Source organism: Corticium candelabrum, chromosome 15 (genome assembly GCF_963422355.1).
Source record: "Corticium candelabrum chromosome 15, ooCorCand1.1, whole genome shotgun sequence".
In the NCBI taxonomy this organism is placed as follows: domain Eukaryota; kingdom Metazoa; phylum Porifera; class Homoscleromorpha; order Homosclerophorida; family Plakinidae; genus Corticium; species Corticium candelabrum.
This window is the reverse complement of record NC_085099.1, coordinates 525,642-538,199: the sequence shown is the minus strand read 5'-3', so window position 1 is coordinate 538,199 and position 12,558 is coordinate 525,642. Positions and strand designations below refer to the sequence as shown.

The 12,558-nt window shown below is 45.0% G+C and overlaps 1 protein-coding gene across 1 annotated transcript in view; it reads left to right on the top strand.

Annotated features, from left to right (window-relative positions):
* The window catches only part of LOC134190790 (hemicentin-1-like), a 31,453-nt gene that overhangs the window by 3,063 nt on the left and 15,832 nt on the right, over positions 1-12,558 (top strand). Inside the window, exons 10-40 of the mRNA XM_062659301.1 lie at positions 14-304; positions 360-638; positions 700-978; positions 1,040-1,327; positions 1,394-1,645; positions 1,715-1,966; positions 2,029-2,304; positions 2,375-2,674; positions 2,755-3,045; positions 3,119-3,397; positions 3,458-3,727; positions 3,854-4,141; positions 4,292-4,534; positions 4,596-4,868; positions 4,938-5,207; positions 5,274-5,579; positions 5,651-5,923; positions 5,997-6,275; positions 6,414-6,692; positions 6,765-7,061; positions 7,123-7,392; positions 7,461-7,736; positions 7,810-8,085; positions 8,170-8,493; positions 8,641-8,910; positions 8,980-9,270; positions 9,341-9,607; positions 9,674-9,949; positions 10,020-10,283; positions 10,352-10,691; positions 10,871-10,877. Of these exons, the coding sequence (XP_062515285.1) occupies positions 14-304; positions 360-638; positions 700-978; positions 1,040-1,327; positions 1,394-1,645; positions 1,715-1,966; positions 2,029-2,304; positions 2,375-2,674; positions 2,755-3,045; positions 3,119-3,397; positions 3,458-3,727; positions 3,854-4,141; positions 4,292-4,534; positions 4,596-4,868; positions 4,938-5,207; positions 5,274-5,579; positions 5,651-5,923; positions 5,997-6,275; positions 6,414-6,692; positions 6,765-7,061; positions 7,123-7,392; positions 7,461-7,736; positions 7,810-8,085; positions 8,170-8,493; positions 8,641-8,910; positions 8,980-9,270; positions 9,341-9,607; positions 9,674-9,949; positions 10,020-10,283; positions 10,352-10,691; positions 10,871-10,877 (8,426 nt within the window). The remainder of the gene's footprint in view (positions 1-13; positions 305-359; positions 639-699; positions 979-1,039; positions 1,328-1,393; positions 1,646-1,714; positions 1,967-2,028; positions 2,305-2,374; positions 2,675-2,754; positions 3,046-3,118; positions 3,398-3,457; positions 3,728-3,853; positions 4,142-4,291; positions 4,535-4,595; positions 4,869-4,937; positions 5,208-5,273; positions 5,580-5,650; positions 5,924-5,996; positions 6,276-6,413; positions 6,693-6,764; positions 7,062-7,122; positions 7,393-7,460; positions 7,737-7,809; positions 8,086-8,169; positions 8,494-8,640; positions 8,911-8,979; positions 9,271-9,340; positions 9,608-9,673; positions 9,950-10,019; positions 10,284-10,351; positions 10,692-10,870; positions 10,878-12,558) is intronic.

The window sequence follows — 12,558 nt, the reverse complement described above, 5'->3', positions numbered from 1 at the left end:
AATTCCTATACAGTGCCGCCACAAGTTACGAGCAATATGTCAACGGTTGTGGCGAAGAAAGGCGACTTGGTGTCTCTATATTGTCAAGCGGTGGGAATTCCCGCTCCAGTTATTGATTGGTTTAAAGGGAGGGATGAAGTGAGACACACAAACAGTTGGGCAGTACCGTCTGTAGGTGGTCGTATCATCACACTGAGTGCAGTGAGTCTGGTAAATGTGGAGGTAGCCGGCGCCGGGGAGTATGTGTGTAGAGCTACTAACAAGGGCGGACGCTCCAATACGACTGTATCACTGGACGTTCAGTGTGAGTCATTCGGTACTCGTGACTGAGTTAAGAATTAACTTTGAATGTTGTATAGTCTCTCCTGTATTTGTGACTGCTCCCTTCAACCAAACGGTTATCGTTCCGTTCACTGTGAAATGGCGCTGTGTGGTAGCAGCGAACCCTACGGCCAGCATAACGTGGAGAAAGGATGGAAATCGGTTGGGCACTAGAGGCAATGTAGTTATAGTTACGTCTGACGACGGTAGTGAGTTGGTATTGACCAATGTGAGTCGCCGTGATGCCGGCGCATACGTATGCAGAGCGAGAAATAACGTGGGAAGGAGTACCGTTTCTGCAACGCTAGAAGTACACGGTGAGCTGACATGCTTAGCAGTGTTTCATTCATAGTTTCATTAAACGTCAATTCTATTCAGTGAGAGCTAGAATAGTGTCTGATGTGAAGTTAGTGGAAGGACTAGAAGACAGATGGGCTTTGCTACCGTGTGCCACACAAGGTTACCCGTCACCTCGAGTAGACTGGCAGAGAGAAGGTGTCCCAGGTGTGTCTGTCATCGACCATCCTCGATATCGTCTTCTTTCCAATGGAACGCTGCGAATTGACAAGCTGAATCAGTCTGACAGCGCAGTGTACCATTGTCTCACTTCAAATGTTGCCGGATCGGACAGAAAATCTATTCAATTTGACGTTCATTGTAAGTATGGAGAGCATAAGAACTGCACAATGCTTGCCTTAGTGATACTTCTTGACTTTAGTTCCTCCGTTTATTGTGACTTCTCCATTGACAAGAGAGGTTATGGTCAACTCGACGGTAACATTTGTGTGCGAGGTCATTGGCAATCCGAAGCCGTTGATCAGTTGGTTTAAAGATGAAGTGGCTGTGAATGACGAATTCGTTTCGGAAAACGGCACCGTGTTGACTGTGAGAAATGCTCGACCACAAGACGCAGTGAATTACAGGTGTAGCGTCACTAATACCGTTCGAGACTTGGGCAAATTCATTCCATTGTCTGTAAGCGCCTCTGCACAGTTGCTTGTCATTGGTATGATGCAAGTGCTATTGCAATACAGAAGTTATAGTCTTGTCAACGTTGCGTATTTGTTCTTAGTTCCTCCACGAGCTCAAACCAAAGCATCAATTGTTGTGATAAAAGGTGGCATGGCACGGTTGGAGTGTCTAGTTACTGGCATTCCACTTCCCTCTGTTCACTGGATAAGGGACGGAGAAGAGATGGTGTTGGATGGGAAGCGTGAACGGCTGGAGATAGAGTCGGCCAGTTTACTAGATGAAGGTCGCTACGATTGTATTGCTGTAAACAAAGGAGGTCGAGCAACGTCGAGTGTGACCGTAGATGTCCACTGTGAGTGCCACTCGTCACATGCAGTTATCTTTGTATGACAATATGATGCATGTTTTGTGTCTCTAACAGTCGGTCCATCTGTGAGTGTGACTCCACAAGAGGGAAGGATTCTAATGGGAGGAAACATCACGTTTGTATGCAAAGTAACAAGTGATCCTTTGGCTGTAATCAGATGGGAAAAAGACAACGTCCAAGTGAAAAACAGTGACGACAGTGAGTTGACGATTGTCAATCTACATCCCGATGATACGGGACAGTACACTTGCTTCGCATCCAACTATTTGGATAAAGCAAACGCATCAGCTGTTCTTCTTGTTATTGGTAATCGTCTTACTTTAAGTGATTAATTACCTTCACATAATACTTTGTGCTGTTGTTGTTAGTTCCTTCTTATATTACAAGTAGTGTTAATAGAGTGGAAGGATTTGTTGGAGGGAAGGTGCTGTTACCTTGTAGTTCGATCGGAACTCCCCAACCTGTTATACAGTGGTACCGCCGAGGTACATCTGTCATCAAATCGGATTCATCCAAGTATATCATTCATACCAACGGCACGCTGCAAGTCGGCAATCTTACTTTATTGGATGGAGATTCATATGTTTGTCATGCATCCAATGAGGGTGGCAGCGATACTCTCGCCATCATTCTAGAGATTCACTGTGAGTGTGTAGTTTGTTTCTCTTATTACATGTTTGTCTAAATGATGAATGTTGATAAATGTTTGTGCAGTCGCTCCTCGTATCGTCACCGCTCCGCAAGACCAAGAAGTTCTCATCGATAAAACCACTTCGTTCGGCTGCTCCGTGTCAGGAAATCCTCATCCGACCGTGCGCTGGTATCACAATTACCTCCCAGTGACGACAGACACGTCACGTGTGCACATCAGTGACAACGGTACCTTACTAACAGTGCAGAGAGCACAGCCAGAGGATGCCGGACGCTTTACGTGTGAAGCAGAGAATACTGTTACGGACTGGACGAGGAAGATAACATTAAACGTGCAGTCGTCTGCTGTCCTCACAGTAATAGGTGAGACAGATGCACACAGTGTGTGTCGATCTTTAGGCCGGACACACGGTAAATGTTTTTTGAATCGTTTTGCCGTGCAGTGCCGTCACAAGTTACGAGCAATACGTCTGCCATGGTCGTCAAGAAGGGCGACTCAGTGTCTCTGTTCTGTCAAGCGGTTGGAATTCCGGCTCCTGCTATTGAATGGTTTCACGAAATCGAGCAAGTGAGTGAGACCAACGAGTGGACAACAGAATCTGTGGCCGGTCGTATTATTACATTAAGCGAAGTACGCACGGTGAACGTGGACGTATCCGACGCTGGGAAGTATATGTGCAAGGCGAGTAACAAGGGAGGTCAATCCAATACAACTATATCTCTAGATGTTCAATGTGAGTCATTCGAGTACAGGCACACAGTGCAGCAGATGAGATTTGGTGAGTTACTTTTGACTGTTTGTTTCAGTTTCTCCTGTCTTTGTGGTTGCTCCATCTGACCAAACCGTTATTGCACCTTCCAATGTGAAATGGCGTTGTGTCGTAAGAGCAAATCCTCCAGCCACCATAGTGTGGAGAAAGGATGGAAAGCGGATTGCAGAGGGCTCCAATGTCGATGTCGTTGAAACCGACGACGGTAGTGAGTTGATGTTGGCAAACGTGAGCCGCCAAAATGCTGGCGAATACGAGTGCAGAGCGAAGAATAGTGTGGGAAAGAGTAGCGCTACTGCGACATTAGAAGTATATGGTGAGCTTGAAAGGCTAGCAGTGTTTGATATATATATAGTTTAACAATGTTTGTTTGTAGTGAGGGCTAGGATAGTGTCTGATGTGAAGTTTGTGGAAGGACTGAAAGACAGTTGGGCTTTGCTAGCGTGCGTCACCACCGGTTATCCAACACCTCAAGTAGACTGGTTGCGAGGGGGCGTGTCTGTTAGTAACGGGACTCGATACCGCATACTTTCCAATGGAACTCTGCGGATTGACAAGCTGAAGCAGTCGGATAGCGCGACTTACCGCTGTGTGACCTCGAACGTAGCTGGATCAGACAGGAAGGATGTTGAATTGGATGTTCATTGTAAGTGTGACGCTCTTTTGCTTGTTTTGTTTGTTTGTTTGTTTGTTTGTTTGTTTGTCTGTTTGTATTCTTCTTGGCGATAAACCTTCATGTGTTGATTTCTTTATTTCTATTTGCTTATGTCAGACGGTCCGGTTTTCGTCACTTCTCCTCTTACGAGAGAGGTTATGGTGAATTCTATTGCTGTATTTACGTGTGAGGTCGATGGCAATCCTAGACCCAGCATTAGGTGGCGTAAAGATGGAGTGGCAGTAGATGATGATCTCATCGCTAAGAACGGTACCGTACTTACGGTGACAAACGCACAACCAAAAGATGCGGTCAACTACACGTGTTTGGCTACAAATTCTGTTCGAGACTTGGGGAGAGAGATTCATTTGTCCGCTAGTGCTACTGCACGTCTCTATGTCATAGGTATGGTACACACACACGCACACACACACACACACACACACACACACACACACACACACGCACGCACGCGCGCGCGTACACAGTTGCCGCACTATAGTATCACTTATCACTTGTGTGGTATGTATACATACGTATATTGTGTTGCTATAGTTCCACCAACCGTTTCGACAGAGTCGTTAGTCATTGTAGTAAGAGGCGAGTCTGCAACACTTGACTGTACGGTCAGTGGTATTCCGGCACCTTCAGTTCAATGGATAAGAAACAAGAAGAAAATCTCTTCAGAAAGGAATGTGACCATAGAATCTGCTGATCTAGAAGACGAAGGTCAGTACGTCTGTATTGGTGAAAACAAGGGCGGACGTGCAAACTCTACCATCACTGTCGATATTCACTGTAAGTACACTGCAAGTTTACTGTGTGCAAGGTTGTAACGTCAGTTTCTGTTTTGTTTCAGTTGCTCCTTTGTTAAGTGTGATTCCCGATAATAGAAGGATAACAGTGGGGAGGAACATCAGTTGGCGTTGCAAGGCAAACGCTGATCCACCGGCAAGCTTCAAATGGCAGAAGGGCGGAATCGATGTGGCCGAGAGCGATCGCATCTCGATTAGTCGGGACGGGAGTGAATTAAGTATTGATACTTTACATCCTGACGATGCCGGACTTTATACATGTTTTGCTATCAACTATTTGGGAAACGATAAAGCATCTGCACAACTCGTCGTCATCGGTATGCATTCACGCGTTTTCTCGCTATGAAGTGGCGGTGGTGTTAAAATATTTTAATGTTTTGTGTTAGTTCCTCCCGTAATCAAATCGTCAGCATACATGGAAGGCTTGAATGACAGTGCCGTGTTGCTGCCTTGTAGTGCTAGAGGGATTCCTCGTCCTACGATCTCGTGGTCGAAAGACAACACGACCAATTCTCTAATCAGCTCACGACATCAAATACTCTCAAACGGATTTCTTATAATAAACGATTTGAAATTGTTGGATGCGGGAGTGTATCGATGTGAAGCGAGCAATGAAGGCGGAACGCGTGCCGTCGACGTTATTCTCAATGTTCACTGTACGACAAATGATTTTATGTTGTCGTTATGATTTATCTTGTTTGCCTTACGTTACTCTCATTTAGATGCTCCGTATTTCACTTCCGTTCCGAGTAATGTAGAAATACTCGTCAACAGAACCGCTTCATTCACTTGCTTATCTAGGGGTAACCCGCTTCCTACGATAACGTGGTACAAAGACAGAGTGGCTTTGGACGAGTTTCATTCTAATATCGAAATAAGACGAAATGGAGATGGATCGTTGCTCGTCATAAAAGCGGCACAACCGAGCGACGCTGGTAGTTACCGTTGCGTTGCCGTCAATAACGTGACGGATGTCGGACGTCAGTACGTCATGTCGCAAGACGCGTCGGCATCTCTATCTGTAGTGGGTGAGATTGCCGATTAACTTACCGTTACAACATTTACTCACGCGTCTTTCATATTTTGTGCTACTTTATAGTTCCTCCTACAGTTACAACGATGAGTTCGCGCGTTATATCTCTTTTAAGAGGAAAAGCATCTCTAGCGTGCGATTCTAGTGGCATTCCTTCTCCTACTGTTGTTTGGTTCAAAGACAATCATTTTCTAGACAATAAAACGGACCCTAGACGGTCGGTTATTGACGGTCTAGTGGAGATCTTGTCCGCACAGCTAGACGATATCGGTGAGTACGTTTGCGTAGCCACAAACAAAGGGGGAAACTCGAGTGTGACAATCGCACTAGACGTGCACTGTAAGTTGTTGCCATGTTGCCATACATTTGCTCTCTTATCACTCGTTTCTCACCTTTTTATTATTCTCTTTAGTTGCTCCAACTCTCGACTCACCGTTAAGTGATCAGGATGTGATGGTGTCTTCTCTTGTTCTATTTCGCTGTCTTGTCTTTGCCAATCCGTCGCCGATCGTCGAATGGCATCACAACGAATTTCTATTACAGAACAGTTCCAATGTTGCCACGTATTCGATCGAGTCTACTTATTATCTGCGAATAACAAACGTGCGAGCCGACCAGTCCGGTCAATACTCGTGTACAGCAAAAAACTATGTGGGACACATCACTTCGTCTGCCCGCTTGTTCGTTATAGGTATTTACGTATATGCTCGACACACACACACACACACACACACACACACACACACACACACACACACACACACACACACACACACACACACACACACTTAATGTTGCAATCTTATTTGTTCTCTTGTTGTGTTTATAGTTCCAGCCAACATCGTATTTGTTTCCACTCTGGTTAACGGTTTGTTGTCTAAGAGTGTATTGTTATCATGTGTTTCTGACGGTATTCCTACTCCTACTGTTGAATGGAAGAAAGGCGATCGTATATATAGTTGGAAGGGAAAGACATCGTCGTATCGTGTGCTCGATAATGGTACGTTAGTCATCAACCATGTTAGCATGTCCGACGAAGGTCGATATCGTTGTATTGCATCGAACCGTGGAGGACAAGACAAGAGAACAGTCGATCTCGATGTACAGTGTATGTATTCGGCTTCAATACGTATATATATATCGTGTATGACTGTAGTGTGTTATAATAATGTGTGTACAGTCGGTCCATCTATATCTACGAGTCTAGAAGACGAGGAGGTTCTCGTCGGAACGGATGCGACCTTCACGTGTACCGCCGTTGGGGACCCGGCACCTACACTCGACTGGCACAAAAATGGATTAATGATAAGAGATGGTAATCGCTTTGAGGTATCTGATAATGGGCACGTTCTCACCATCAGACAAACGACTCCTAATGATGCTGGGGTTTACACGTGCGTCGCCAAGAATACGGTCATTCATAGGAAGACGGACATCGAGTTGGATGCAAAATCATCTGCCAACTTGACAGTAATCGGTATATCAACGCCACGAGATATTCGAGGCAATGATTGTAGTCACTTTTATTTCTATTTTAGTCCCTGCTCGTGCGTTCACGACGTCTTCTCTCGTGACGGTTGTGAAAGGCAAGAGTGCAGTGTTATTTTGCTATGCTAACGGCATCCCGCCTCCCACGTTTGTGTGGTACAAGCGAAATAAAGTTATGCTAACCGACAATGCTCGCGTTCTACTTACCAATGGTTCCATTACCATCAAAGACGCGACTATTGAAGACAGTGGTGATTATACGTGTGGTGCAACAAACAAAGGCGGATCGTCCAATGTTTCTATTGCACTCGACGTTCACTGTTAGCTATCGTTTCTTTACTTGTTGTTTTGTTTTCTTGTCTTATCTGTTTTGCCTGTGAATATTTAGTTCCTCCTCGTCTGTCGAGCTCACCGAGTGACGTGAGAATATTGGTCGGTAGTATCGATTTTTCTTGGAAATGCATCGCGTCAGCTAATCCGTCAGCTGTCATCTCGTGGGAGAAGGACGGCCGGCGTGTTGTGTCGAGTACGTCGGTGACAGTAGCAGGAAATGGCGCGCAATTGATACTGAGTCAGGTTCGACCTTCTCACTCCGGTGTCTATCGTTGTGTGGCCGAGAACTACTTGGCAGTCGCTGATGCATCCGCCTCGTTGTTTGTTATTGGTATGTTTCGATTTCTTATCGCTTTTTTTGTCTAGAGGTAGATGTTTTTGTTAATTTGGTTGTATCAAAATAGTTCCAGCTCACATCGAAGATGGACCGGCTGTTGTAGAAGGATTGATGAACAAATCTGTTGTCCTACCATGTCACGTGACTGGGGTACCCTTTCCAGCGGTCGAATGGTTGCATGATCGAGTGTCTATCGATGAGTCGCTGTCAAGTAAATATCGTCTCTTTTCCAATGGAAGCTTGAGGATATTTCATCTCAAGAAGTCGGACAGCGGTGTGTATAGATGTATTGCATCTAATGAAGGTGGAAAGGATTCGCTAGACGTTTCTCTCGACGTTCACTGTAAGAGTCGAACTGCCGTTAATTATACTGAAAAAGACAGATGACTATGTGATGTGTTTATCTCATTAATATGATCTTCTGTAGATGGTCCGTCATTTACAACATCTCTAGCAGACAAAGAAGTGTTAGTCGGACAAACATTTACTTTCGATTGCGTCGCTACTGGCAATCCTACGCCAATCATTAGATGGTCTATTTCGGGTGTGCCGATAGAAGGCAACAGTGAGAGAATATCGGTTGCTCGATGTTGTATCGTACATAACACTCAAGAAGGCAATACACTGACTATCACACAAGTTGAAGTAACCGATGCAAGGACGTACACATGTACCGCTCAAAATGTCGTCGCCGACCAAGGGTCCAGGGTGAACAAGAGTCTATCATCATCGGCCGACTTATTCGTCATCGGTAAACTTTGGTAGCATGCAGCTTAGATTTAATAAATGCAATGCTGTCTGTACGTCCGTCTGTCCGCCAGCCTATTTGCTTGTTGAGTGTGCGTGTGTGCTTGTGTGCGTGCGTGTATTATTGATTCTTAGTTTTATGTTGCTGCAGTTCCAGCTGTCATTACATCTAGCCAGGTCGTGATACGCCAGCTTGCCGGATACGCGGCAACCTTACCGTGCACGGCTAATGGCGTTCCGGCACCCACAATCGAATGGTCGAAGAATAACATTAGCATTTTCAACACTTCGCGATTTCAAATTTTACCTTCTGGCTCGTTGCTCATACACGACGTGAGCGATAGTGATTCTGGATTTTACAGATGTGGGGCATCTAACAAAGGAGGATCTGATTTCCGAGATATTTTCTTGGATGTCCAATGTAGGTGACAATCATCTTGGTAGTTTTCATGAATCATAGATATGGTGAATGTTGATTTGTTGGATTTAGTCAAACCTGTGATCGAAGATTATTCTTCTAGTCGGGTCATCGTCAGCAAATCTCCAGTCACATTTTCTTGCACTGCAACAGGAAATCCTAAACCACGTGTAACATGGCGAGTTAATGGCATGCCAGCGAGTAACACGGACAAACACTCGATAGACGATGACACGCTGACCATTCTGTATACGGATGCTGCCGACACGGGCTCATACACTTGCGTCGCTCACAATTCCGTCAGCAACGGAACCCAACTTATCGACTTTTCTGTCGAAGCGTCGGCTAATCTGACCGTTTTAGGTATGCTAGAGATGTATGATAGTGTAATGCATTTATTTGTGGTAATCATTGCATTGTTTTTATTTCCTAGTTGCACCTAATATATTTACAGATACGAAAGTAGTGGCGGTCGAGAGGGGAGAGACGGTCGTTCTTCCCTGCAACGCAACAGGAATACCAACGCCAGTATTTTCGTGGAGTAAAGACGGTGACGAGGCTGAGAATGGTAGACGAAATGCAATACAAATGGAAGGATTGAGAGTAGAGCGTGCACGAAGCGGAGACAGTGGTGATTATGTGTGTACGGCTAACAATAGTGCGGGCATCGCAAATACCACCGTCACCCTCAACGTTCATTGTAAGGAGAGAATATTTGCCCGTACATACTGTTAGAATGGGTCGTTTAGAATCTTTCTGTTGTTAGATCGTCCTTCGATTACGTTTATAACCAAGGATGGTTGGCGTCTGAAGAACACTTTATTAACATTGCGATGTGACGCAGATGGCCACCCTCCTCCTGTTATTAGCTGGACTTGGAAAGGAAGCGCCATTACTGATTCTGTGAAGGGTATGACCGTTAGCGATGGTGGACGAACAGTACAAGTTGAAAGGGTGACCGCTCGATATTCGGGAAAATTTGTTTGTTCGGCGTCTAATACAATAGGCATGCGAAGTGGGACCGTAAAAATAGAGATGATGGGTAAACAGCAGTCACGTTGGACATGTCGTCGTCTACTTTTACTAAAGTTTATGCTTCTCATCTCTTGCAGATCCGCCTCGCGTTGTTCTTGACAAGAAAGTGACTGTGAGAGAAAGGAGTGTCGCTAGGCTGACTTGTAAGGCGAATGGTACTCCAACACCCGAAATACGGTGGATAAGAAATGGTCAATATCATAGTGGAAGTTCACTTACCCAAGATGGGATACTTGAACTAGATCTAGGGACAGTATCGAGACTAGACGGTGGCGTGTACACGTGTGAAGCCAAAAATAGAGCTGGGAAAACAAGGAAGAATACAACACTAGATGTTTTATGTAAGTTGCAGCCTCTGTGTACTGTGTGTGTGTATGCAGCTGTAGACTAATGTATTATCTTTCTCTAGATCCTCCTCGCATTATTATTGGTCCGGCGACGATAGACGTGAAGGTAGATCGAAGAGGAAACGTGGTGGAGCTTAACAACGTTACGTTTACGTGCATCGCTGAGGGAAATGAGCGTCCCGAGATTACGTGGTACTATAGAAATGCGGTACTTCCAGCAGGACCGATAGTGGAATTCGAGGGACTCGAGAATCCTCCGACTGCTAGTTATTCTAAAGATTTTAGTCGCCTGACAATACAGGAAATTCATGCCGCAGTACTGTACACCTATTCTTGCTCGGCAAGCAACAGTTTAGGCAGAGATTTTGCTGAAGGAGAACTTAGAAGAGTCAATGTTCGCTAATATCGCATTTTCTTCCGCTGCCATAGTGCTGTGACACAATTGTAATTGTAAGGACTGATGACAAACTGTCAGCAAACGACAGTTGTTGGACTAGCTAGTCTATCTATATGTAGTCTCTAGTGTAGTTACGTTTTCGTCTTGTGTTATGTGTTTACATGTCGTAATTGATTATGATTAGTGGGAATGTATGTGAATGTAATTATAATTTCGTGTCTCAAGCTGACTAGTGAAGTTGAGTCGACCAGATGTGCTTTCTATTACATAGCGAATACTGTACATCGTGGTAACTGTTTACAATACCTAACTAACTAGGCAGTTCGGGTCTCGTTCGCGGTCTAGAGCTGGATTTACAATATGCGAACGCTTGAGCGTCGCGTCGTACTAAATTTCAAATTGCAAATGGCTCGACGCCACGCGTCCGAGTTCTATTTGAGCGTCGAACCGGAAGCTGAGCACGTCGCGTCGGAAGTAGCACCTTGATTTCGACCAATCACAGCCAACTAAAAATGCACGTGTGGCTTCAGTGAGATGATTACTGATTTCGGCGCTGTACTCGACGCTGAGCGGTTTATAGATTGTGTAGGGAGCTATCCTTGCTCGTGGATGACCAGCTGCAAGATTTACAAAGACTAGCGTGCTAGTGAAAACGCACAGAAATGGATTTTGAGCAAGCTGGGGGTTCCGGCAGAGTTCTGCAAGTATAAAATCGAAGCTCGAGTGGTCATTTCAAGAATTCATGCAGCGACGTCTACAGCGAGCTGAAATCATATTATGAATGACACAACGCGTCATGCGCGACGCGTGCCACTCCCACGCAAGACGACACGATTTGACGCACGCGACGCGACGCTCAAGTGTTGGCATATCCGAGATAGCTGACGCGCCGCTCTAACTTCCGCGACTGTCCACATCCGTAACGGAATGACGCAACTTCCGTGACGGATCGATACCGCAACGTTGGCGAGGTAAGTTCCTAGTGCTAATGCACGTTATGACGTCACGTGATCATAATGTTAGATGATCATGACGTACTAGCGTCTATCTTTAGCGAACTTTCGAAATCTTTGCGGCTGTTTTGCGACAATGTCCATCACTTTACCGTCTTGTACAGTCTCATCATCGTCCGTAGTTTTGCATTACCATGCGCGTTAGCTACACATTGAGAAACTCGTCATGACGTCAAGTCGCGTTCTCAACATTCGACAATGACGTGTGTCGACCGCCAGAAACTGGAGATCTCGAACGGTGTTTGTCTCTCTGCTGTGGGTTTTGGCGTCACCAGCGCAGTTCACGACACCGTCGACGTCACGTAGAGAATGCCTTCTAGTGTACATAAAATATTTAATTGATTTACTCTGTCTAGATAGTTCTGTCTAGCTACTAGTCTTGTTTGCCTTTCCTATGTGCTGTCAACTAAGTGTATTTTGTCTTGCTTAGAAAAAGTATTTTGCACATGTACAGCTGCGTATAGGCTGCTTATTACAGACACTCTGTAGCTGGTTTTAATTAATTTCAACAGAGTATAAACAGCTCATCTACACAGAGAATTTTTTTGTATTAGCACACTGTTGATCAGAGTGTTGTAGGATATGAGATACAGCAACATCTAATATGCTAGCCATCAATCAAATTCTTTGCAAGTTTACTACTGCTGCTGAGTAATTTGCTGTACAGATGGTGCTCTACTGCACTTTGTGCTGGGCTGGATGCTCAACATTCCTGTGTGGCTTTAGACTGGTCAAACTATTATCTCTTATTAATTGGCAAGTTCTCTCTAGACTATACCTACTGATTATTTCAGAAAAGCTTTTAAGGATTTTGTGCATCTGGAACCTGTAGCTGTGGCTGGAATGTAAAAAGGTGGGA